This window comes from Morone saxatilis, unplaced genomic scaffold, assembly GCF_004916995.1.
Source record: "Morone saxatilis isolate NCDOM2014 unplaced genomic scaffold, NCSU_SB_2.0 Contig22, whole genome shotgun sequence".
Classification (NCBI taxonomy): domain Eukaryota; kingdom Metazoa; phylum Chordata; class Actinopteri; family Moronidae; genus Morone; species Morone saxatilis.
In genome coordinates, this window is record NW_023339785.1 from 5,190,920 (window position 1) to 5,199,972 (window position 9,053).

The 9,053-nt window shown below is 40.7% G+C and overlaps 1 protein-coding gene across 2 annotated transcripts in view; it reads left to right on the forward strand.

Annotated features, from left to right (window-relative positions):
- The first annotated feature begins 1,891 nt into the window (after nucleotides 1-1,891).
- pcgf1 (polycomb group ring finger 1) overlaps nucleotides 1,892-9,053 on the forward strand; it is an 8,749-nt gene continuing 1,587 nt past the window's right edge. Inside the window, exons 1-7 of one of the 2 annotated variants that reach the window (XM_035669127.1) lie at nucleotides 1,892-2,012; nucleotides 4,411-4,516; nucleotides 4,633-4,785; nucleotides 4,988-5,059; nucleotides 5,634-5,739; nucleotides 5,888-5,930; nucleotides 8,485-8,571. In XM_035669127.1, the coding sequence (XP_035525020.1) occupies nucleotides 1,926-2,012; nucleotides 4,411-4,516; nucleotides 4,633-4,785; nucleotides 4,988-5,059; nucleotides 5,634-5,739; nucleotides 5,888-5,930; nucleotides 8,485-8,571 (654 nt within the window). In that variant the 5' untranslated portion in view covers nucleotides 1,892-1,925. The remainder of the gene's footprint in view (nucleotides 2,013-4,410; nucleotides 4,517-4,632; nucleotides 4,786-4,987; nucleotides 5,060-5,633; nucleotides 5,740-5,887; nucleotides 5,931-8,484; nucleotides 8,572-9,053) is intronic. The other variant, XM_035669128.1, reaches the window with a different exon arrangement.

A 9,053-nucleotide genomic window follows, 5' to 3' on the forward strand; every position in this document is an offset into this window, starting at 1 on the left:
TTGTGTTAAAGGTGCAGTGTGTTTTTTATATATTGTATTTTTTTTATATACATTTATGAGGCTCTATTGGCAGAAGTGGAATATAATATCCAAAGGTATGTGTTCATTACCTCAGAATGAGCTGTATTTATCTACAGAGGGAGCAGGTCCTCTTTCGCCATGTTGAACTACCATGTTTTTACTGTAGCCCAGAAACACAAGCTCTAGATAGGGCATGCCGCCTTTTTCAGGAGTATCAGTCCACCATAGTTTCTCCAACACACCTGGAATGGGAGGGTAAGGCGAGGGTGTTGCAAGCAGGATAATACCTGTGCCACTAAATCCTACACACTGGTCCTTAAAAATAAAGTCACACACATATTTATTAATATTTTTTAATATATCTTTTTTGTACACTTAATACATTATGTATCTTGTTAGTTGGTTTTGTGGCTGTTTTGGTTTGGATTTTAATGGAGAAAATCTTTCAACACCTTTTGATGCTACATTACATATTAATGAGATCTGCATCAGATTATTTACCAGAGTAGATGCAGTAGATGCAGTAGTGACAGCAGCCCACCCTCCATGATGCCTGAGTACTGTAGGTCTCAAGATGTCAGAGGATTCAGGTTACAAGACCCACCATGTTCTGTGTGTTGATGAGGATTGTGGTTTAACAGTGCCCCCCCCACATTTCACCTTTTATCCTGGAACCTCTTAAGGCATGGTATTATCTTTGCACTCTTTTCCCCATGTTATGCACATGGTTCGAATACCAGCAGTGGTAAAACATTATTGCCAACATGATTTTTGGGCCAGTGCCAAATACATTTGTGCATCTTATCAGTAGGCGACTAACATACCAATACAGTAGCATACAACCGTATAGTTTACATAATCCTATCATAAGTAATGGGTAATAAAATAAACATGACAATAAATCAGACAATAAACATAGGAACATAATGCCAAACAATGCGTATACTGGTTTAAGACATGGTGACTTTGTGTGTACTCTGTGTAAAGGCAACTTAAAGGCCTTATCCACTGAGCAAGAGGTTGGAGCAATGAATTCATGAGTTTTAATAGCGTCATCTTCTCAATGCCTATATTAATCCTGAGTGCATGAATGGCTGAATGACATTGCTTTACCTGACACAACATAAATATCAGCAGCTGTCAAAGGCTGCAAACAATCGACTGAAGTGTGTGCCTGCAGTGCCATCTATTGTTAGAAGAAGAGACTAACAAGGATGAACACAGACCAAAAGCTGCTGTTTTGCTTCTCTGAAAAATGAATGGTCGTGCTGGACCAAATAAAGACATTAAAACTGATTAAAAAATGTACATTTAAGCATTAACTTAAATATAGGCCATCCAAAAAAAACCTTCTGAAGTTACCTCAGAATTCAATTTAAGATCCTACTACTGCTTGTGTCTTTTTTTTTTTGCAAACCCACCAGACCACCAGGTCACACTGGGTTCATTTTAAGCAACATCAAGACCTAATTAATCCACCATTCTCATAAAGTAACCTAGTCAAATCATCAGAAATCTATCTATCTATCTATGACTCTGCTCTTTTCTTTATTTAACTTTGTTTCCGTTGATGTATGCCTCTTTTTTATTTTCAGAGGTCAGTATTTCAGACTGCAGGCTGACCTAGTACGATAACAAAGTAGTTATACATCAAATTGATTTACTGTGTCAGCTTATTAACCACAAGTTCTGAATGAATACTCTTGGTGGGTCAACAAAATATGAGATTCGTAAAAAAAGAATGAAAAAAACATCTTTATATTTATTATTATCTTTTTTATATTCTTTTTATATCATCTTCTTATTTTTCTTCATTGTCGTTTCTATTTCGCAGTTTCCCGCCCCCTTCAGCATGCACAAAAGACCACTTCCGGTTTACCCGGAAGTAAGCATAATTCCCAAAGATGGCGGAGCAAGGTCCGATGGCCATAGCGATGCGGCTACGAAATCAGCTCCAGTCCGTCTACAAGCTGGACCCGCTGAGGAACGAGGTGAGCGGCAGAGCTGCTGGAGCTCACTCACACTGGGGCGGGAGGGTGCGGGACGGTGCGGGGCGGTGCGGGGGGTCAAACCGCAACAGAGGCGAGTTAAACACACGCATCCACGCGCAGATCGTTGTCGTCTGATGGAGAGAGAGAGAGAGAGAGAGAGATAGAGAGAGAGAGAGAGAGAGAGAGATAGAGAGAGAGAAGAGAGAGAGAGAGAGAGAGAGAAGAGAGAGAATAGAAAAGAGAGAAGAGAGAGAGAGATAAGAGAAGATAGAAGAGAGAGACGAGAGAAGAGAGAGAAGATGAGAGAGATGAATGAGAGAGAGATAAGAGAGAATAAGATAGAGAGAGGAGGGGAGAGAGGGAGGGAGGGCAGACAGACAGAGAGACACAGATAGAGAAGAGAGAGAGAGAACAGACAGAGGAGAGAGACAGAAGAGAGAACAGACAGGGAGAAGAGCAGCAGAGAGAGAGAAGCAACAGAGACAGACAACGCTGAAGCGCTGCGAAGGGAGCCGCGTTTGAGCATGCGTGGACGGTCGGAGTCCACCCGTGTTGTTCTGCCTCAGCGGCGGAGCGGCGTGCGAAACCCCAACTAACTGTTATCTCGCTCACTGTAACGTTAGGTCGCTCAGTCGGCTGTATTCACCGGTTCAACCGGGAGTTTATTTGTAGTTAAAGCGATAAGTGAGTGAACCGGGACGGTAACGGCCGCCGCGCTCCTCGGGTCCTCCGTGTGTAATAACGAAGTAACGGTTAATGTTTGTAACCGTTGGTTTGTGTTCGAGGGAACACACCGCGTTGTTAACGTGGTTGTTAACCTGGCTTAACGTTGTTAACGTGGTGTATAACGTGGTTTACGTTGTTAACGTTGTTGTTAACGTTGTTCCAGCAGTTACACCTGTTTGTGAGCGCTGAACTTGCTGTTGCCCGTAGCGTCATCAGTACAACAGACCCACTGTTCGGTCTAAAGGAACAGAAAGTCCGTTCACATTTAGCTTTATTTTAGTCTGAACATTACTGGGCCTTCTGATGGGAAAACTTTTATTTTCCTAGTCCGTCCACTTCCTCCTTACGCGCGGAGGTCAAAGGTCAGGGTCAGGGGTGGGCTGGAGCACGATGTGTCAGGTGCAGGGCTAAAACCAGCCCCCTCCCCATCTGAGGGCCACCAGTTATGATCTGTAGTGCACTCAGTGAGGGGACTGAAGTAAGATAATCAGACAATCCTGCATTGATCTTCACAAGTTTGCAAACAAGCATGAAAGTTAGATCTGAATCCTGTGTGCAGTTTGATGCTCGTTGTCTAGCCGCCATTACACCATTCATAAGTTCAGACTCACGCTGCTATATATAACGTTATATATATGTTCAGTCAAAGGTTTTTGTATCATAGTTTAGAGCCATCCAGTTTGCTTTAAAAGTAGCCACAATGTAACGCTGGGTTGTCACCAAAACAGGTATCAAGGAAATGTATTTATCATTAAAATAAATCAATATCTCAGGTATATATATATTTCTGCATCTTTTGAATTTGCATATGGGGGAATGTCAACAAGAAGTTTCATCTTCACGTGAAAAGAACCAGTGTTCTTCCACTGTGACTGCGTTTAAGCACCAAGCATCATCGATGTCTCCTCTCGTCCTGTGCTGTCTGCTCAGAACACGGTCCGTCCATCGAGTGCTTGATGTGGGATGTTGATGGAGCAGGTTTCTGTAAAGATGTGGGCTCAGCAGTCTCTGATTTCCCGTTGTTTGGCCAGCTTGAGTCTCATTTTTTACACCGGACGTTAGCCGGGAGCAGCCTGGAGCAGACACTCCACACGTCCTTTTCTGATGACTGCAGGTTATTTCTCTCTTAGGTAATGCGTGTTTCAGCAATAAAGCCATAAACAGATTAAACAAAAGAAAAGGAAGTTTGAAGGAGCTCCCAGCCGCTGCATCCACACGCAGCCGGTGCCACCATGTAGAGTGGTTCCATTGCTGCTGCACTATCTCGATTTCACAGAACCAAAAATGAAGAAACTTGAGAGAAATTGTGCTCATTAAACTATGTTTGGGGGATAAATACACTTCTAACTATGACTACTGTCATTGTTGATGAGTCTGCTGATTATTTTCATGATTGTCTGTGTCAAAACTGTCAAAGAAAACAAAAAAATGCTCACCACAAATTCCCAGAGCCCAAAGACTCTTCATGTAGTCATAAATGACAAAGAGAAGCAGCAAATCTGTACATTTAAGAGGCCGACACCAGCAGAGGCTTGACACTTTTACTTAAAAAATGACTGAATGTATTAATGAATGAATGAATGATCAAATCTAATCATTTTCTTTTGATTGAGTAATCAATAATTCAACCAGTTGTTGCAGCTTACCGACATGTTTTTGTCTGTCCCGACAGGAGGAGGTGAAGTTGAAGATCAAGGACCTGAACGAACACATCGTCTGTTACCTCTGTGCGGGTTACTTCATCGATGCCACAACCATTACAGAGTGTTTGCACACCTGTGAGTTTAACCAAAGCCTGACACAATCATATTCTGTTCTCGTGTTATTAAGTTCTCACATACTGTTAGTACACCAGAATGAGAATAAAATGTCTTTCTTTCTTTCTGCTCTGCAGTCTGTAAAAGCTGTATTGTGAAATACCTACAAACAAGCAAGTATTGTCCAATGTGCAACATTAAAATCCACGAAACGCAGCCGTTACTCAACCTCAAACTGGATCGAGTGATGCAGGACATCGTCTACAAACTGGTGCCTGGACTACAAGAAAGTACGTTAAAAAAAACCCTAACCAACAGTTGTGACCTAAAGTCTCCATGCTGTTGTTTTACTAGAAAATAAATGTTGCTTCTTTAGACTAGTTGATTATCAACAGTATTAAATTACCAATACCTGTTTTTAGCATACTTGGAAATCCGTGTTGGCACAGTGTCTGTCGTGTTTGTCTGATATCCATGTTCGTGTTTGAACAGGTGAAGACAAAAGAATAAAGGAATTTTATCAGTCACGAGGGTTAGAGAGAGTCATCCAACCAGCTGGAGACGGTAAGTCTTCAATTTAGTCATTTTCTCAGCCTGCGATTAAGTTTGTTTAGGATTAAATTAAAGACAGAGTTAGATCAGTGTCTTTTTCCATGTCTGTGTGACATCTCTGGTGTTTCTGCATAGCACTTCTCAGGGGTCACATGACCTGTGTGAATGGGTAAATGAGCGACAGAAACCTTGCTTAGTAAAAGCGCTATCACTGTCGTGGTGTGTGTGTGTGTATAGTTAAATGGGCTGTTAGTGCTCAAAATGGCCATATATAAAGAAATCTGTACATGTATAAATACAACATGACACTGTATGGAAGACAGTGGGAGAGTTCATTTTACAGTTGTTTTTGTTCTCTTTATTCCAAAAAGTAAAATCCAACCGTAATCAGGAGATGGAAAAGTGGTGATGAAGTAGCTCTAGGTTGAATCACTCGTTGGCTTTATTAGTTGGTGAGAGGCTGTAAAACTGCTATTTCTATATGTTAATGACACAGATTGTGAACTTAGGTATGTCTCTGCTGATGCATGATTGCAACAACTTGGTTTGGATTGGTGTGTACTTAGAGTTTTCCCCCTTTCACTAGATGCTGTACCAGATGCTACAGGTTTGCCGTACACAAGCTTCGACCATTCAAAAGCCCACTTCTACAGATACGATGAGCAGGTTTCGCTGTGTTTAGAAAGGCTAAGGTGAGCTTTTTGTGTCTGGTTGACGATTCTAACCTTATTTTGTGTATATTTTTAATGCCCCTGTGAGATGAGACTAATAATATATACTGCTGACTCAAGTTGAACTTTTTTAACATAAAACTGTCATTATTCTGTTTTGTCTTTACAGTTCATCCCTTGCTGGAAAAGATAAGACGAAACTTACTCTCCAGGTAAGTCATACATACCAATAAATTTACCTAGATAATATAGCATTGTATTTTAATAAACTCTGTGTACTGCTACTCTGTGAAATTGTTGAGCGGGTTATGGATGCTTTCAAAGCAACCTCGGCTCGCAGGTTTTCACAGCCGTGCAAAACACATCTCCGGGGGCACATTTTTGAAGCCGTAACAAGTAATTTTCTACCCTTAACTGCTAAGCAAATACATGGCATGATGACATCTGCAGCAACAGCAGAATTTAGCACTCAGAGCTGGTTACTCTGGCTGCCTCACACAGAGACAGGGATAAGTGGGACAAAGACACCAGTGAGGCATGTAATCATTCTTTATTTCCAAACCTAATTTTTCAATAATTGGAGATAATTTTCTAAGAAAGAGTGGTGGTGTTTTCGACCGACGACTTGAGGCCAAATGGCCAAGATGTTGACTCAGTGTTTGTGGTGATTAGTGCTGACTAGTAGGACTTAAGGAGGCGTAGAAAATGGTGTCAATCCAAACATCACAGCGTGTATTTATGTCCAACACGTTCCTTTATAGTCTTTGTTTTAAATTGACTGAGGCGTCAGACAGTTAAAATGCTGCTAGACTAATCATTTTGCCACATTAGTAGACAGACTAGCAGATTCAGTGTGTCTAAACTTTCTCTTTTCCTTTGTGGCCAACTCGCCAAATTTGGCATAAAAGAGAAATAAAGACAGATGCTACGTGGTATACAGCAACATTTGATAGGAACATAAATGAAGTGCTAATTATGGCAACTATCTCCGTGGTTCTCTGTCGTATAGTGTGTTCATTCTTATGCCTATTCATACACATTAACATCCTGGCAGTTTGAATGTCTGTGTTTGGAACATGCTTGCTAACCAATTTCAAACCCACTAAAGTGAAAAAAATGCCTACCGTGTCAGATATTCCTGTGAGTTTTCCCTGTGTGTTGGATCCTCTTGACAGGCCCATTTGTCGAGGGGGGTGTGTGTGTGTGCGCATGTAACAAGGGGAGTTGGGTTATATAATGGCCATATTGGACTGAATTAAGACTTGAACAAAGATCATTGGGGGAGTCATTTAACTAAAACTCACTGTATATGTCAAATTGCACTGTGCTTATTATCCACACTTCCCAGCCAACATCGTTGTACATACTGCAAGGACTTTGGTCGGCCAGCAGAGGGCACCCTTGTTCAACAGATGCCATGTGGTTCTCCAATCTAGATCTCAGATTTAGTTTCTTTTAAATGTGTTTTCACTATAGTGGTTTTTAAAGATGCTAAGCCCTCAGTCATTTTCTTATAATTCCAGAGCAGACTGAAGTTTTAACTGGCAGATGGGGTCTTTTATTTCATGTGATCTAGTTATTCTAGTCATGCTCTTATTGTTTAGGGCTTTTAATCTGGTTTTACAGTATGAAAAGAAACATTCCAGACTTGAACAAAGTCACACAAGATGTGAATTAGGAGTTTTAGTGGTGTGACTGCTGCAAGCATTAGGGCAACATCTTCCACCCATGTCCTCTTTGACCACTGTGTGAAATTAAAATGTTGTTTATTGCCATTACCTTATGTAATGGGAACATGCAGCTCCATTGCTTCCATTCTTGGCTCCTGATATGCAGTTGTGTTTCACTCTAACCTCTGTGTGAACTTATAAACTAGATTAGCTGGCAGCATGCATCACACCTATTAAAAATAAAAAATAACACACAAGCAAGCCGTGTCCTTGCAGTGATCTGGATTTGATTTTTAACCTTTGTTACAGGCTATTCTCTCTCTCCCCTGCATGCACAGTGAGTCTGTTTTTATCAAGGTGGGAATTCAGTGAAATAAAGTTCTGTCTCAGCTTTCAAAGAAATACTGTCTTGCACTGCATTCAGGGGGGAAGTTTAGGTCTCCGGCTTAGAGTGTGTAATAAGTCAGTTGGGACTGGAAAACGTCCAGCAGCTAGCTGGGTTTTTCTTCACTGTAAATCTGATTGTAACAGGAGTATGCCACACCCTGTCGATACTCCGTTACCTTCCTTTTACTTTACGTTTCTTGTATGCTGGAACCTTTTTGTGTTACAGAACAGCCTGTTACAGTTTAGGACAGTAAACCAGTGAACACTAAATATTTGAATACTAAAATGAAAAACAGCAGCCTGCACTTCTGGTGTTACAAATAAAACTAAATATACACAACAGACGAGCCTTTTACATGATCTGAACAACAACAACACCAAAAATCAGTCTACTCTCTGGGCAATAAGTTACTTCCACACCAGGTGATACACTAAGTTGACAACAAGTCCAAATGCCTAATGATGATGTCTCCATAGTACAGTTCCATGTTAACTACTGGAATAAATCGGGCATCTAAACCTGCAGTATTAACAAGAAATCAAGAGAACAAGAAATCTCCCAAGTCGCTCTGTGGTGGTCTCAAGAGTCGGAGCCATAAACAGAAATGTACAGCTGGTCGTGATTTATTGGAATTACCCCCTTGACTTCAACGTGTCATATTGCTCATCTGAAGTTTTACAGTGCATTTGTCTGACCTTGTCTCTGCAGCAGAAGTTTGTTCGCTGTTCTGTCCGAGCCGAGGTGAGACACCTACGGAAAGTGCTCTGTCATCGGCTAAACGTGGAAAAACACCAGGTCAGTCAGCAATCGTCACTGATATAAGAAGACATTAAGTTACACACGTCATTACATTAAAGATTTGTCAGCATTGATTTGGCCTATGCTAATGAGGACAAATGTGTGAAATGGCTATTGAACTACATCATTCACTCTCTGCAAATAGGGTTCATACAAAGTCTTGAAAGTTTGAAAAATGCTTAATTTTAAATGTTATGTTTTGAAATTAGAAATATGCTTGAATTAGAATATACTACTTTAAAACTGCTTTTGAAATGAAACAATCCCATCTTCCTATGTTTGTTCCACGTACTCATCGTTCATAGCTAGATAAATTCTCTTGATCCCTTTCTCTGGAAACCAGCAAGAATGCAACAAAGTGACAATATAGTTTACATTGATTGTTTTGGGTATAAAAGAGTTCTATAAACTTTATTTTTCACAGTTTCATTTATAGTAACAATTTTTAGTTGAAAATCTTTGGTTCAGGTACCTTGGCA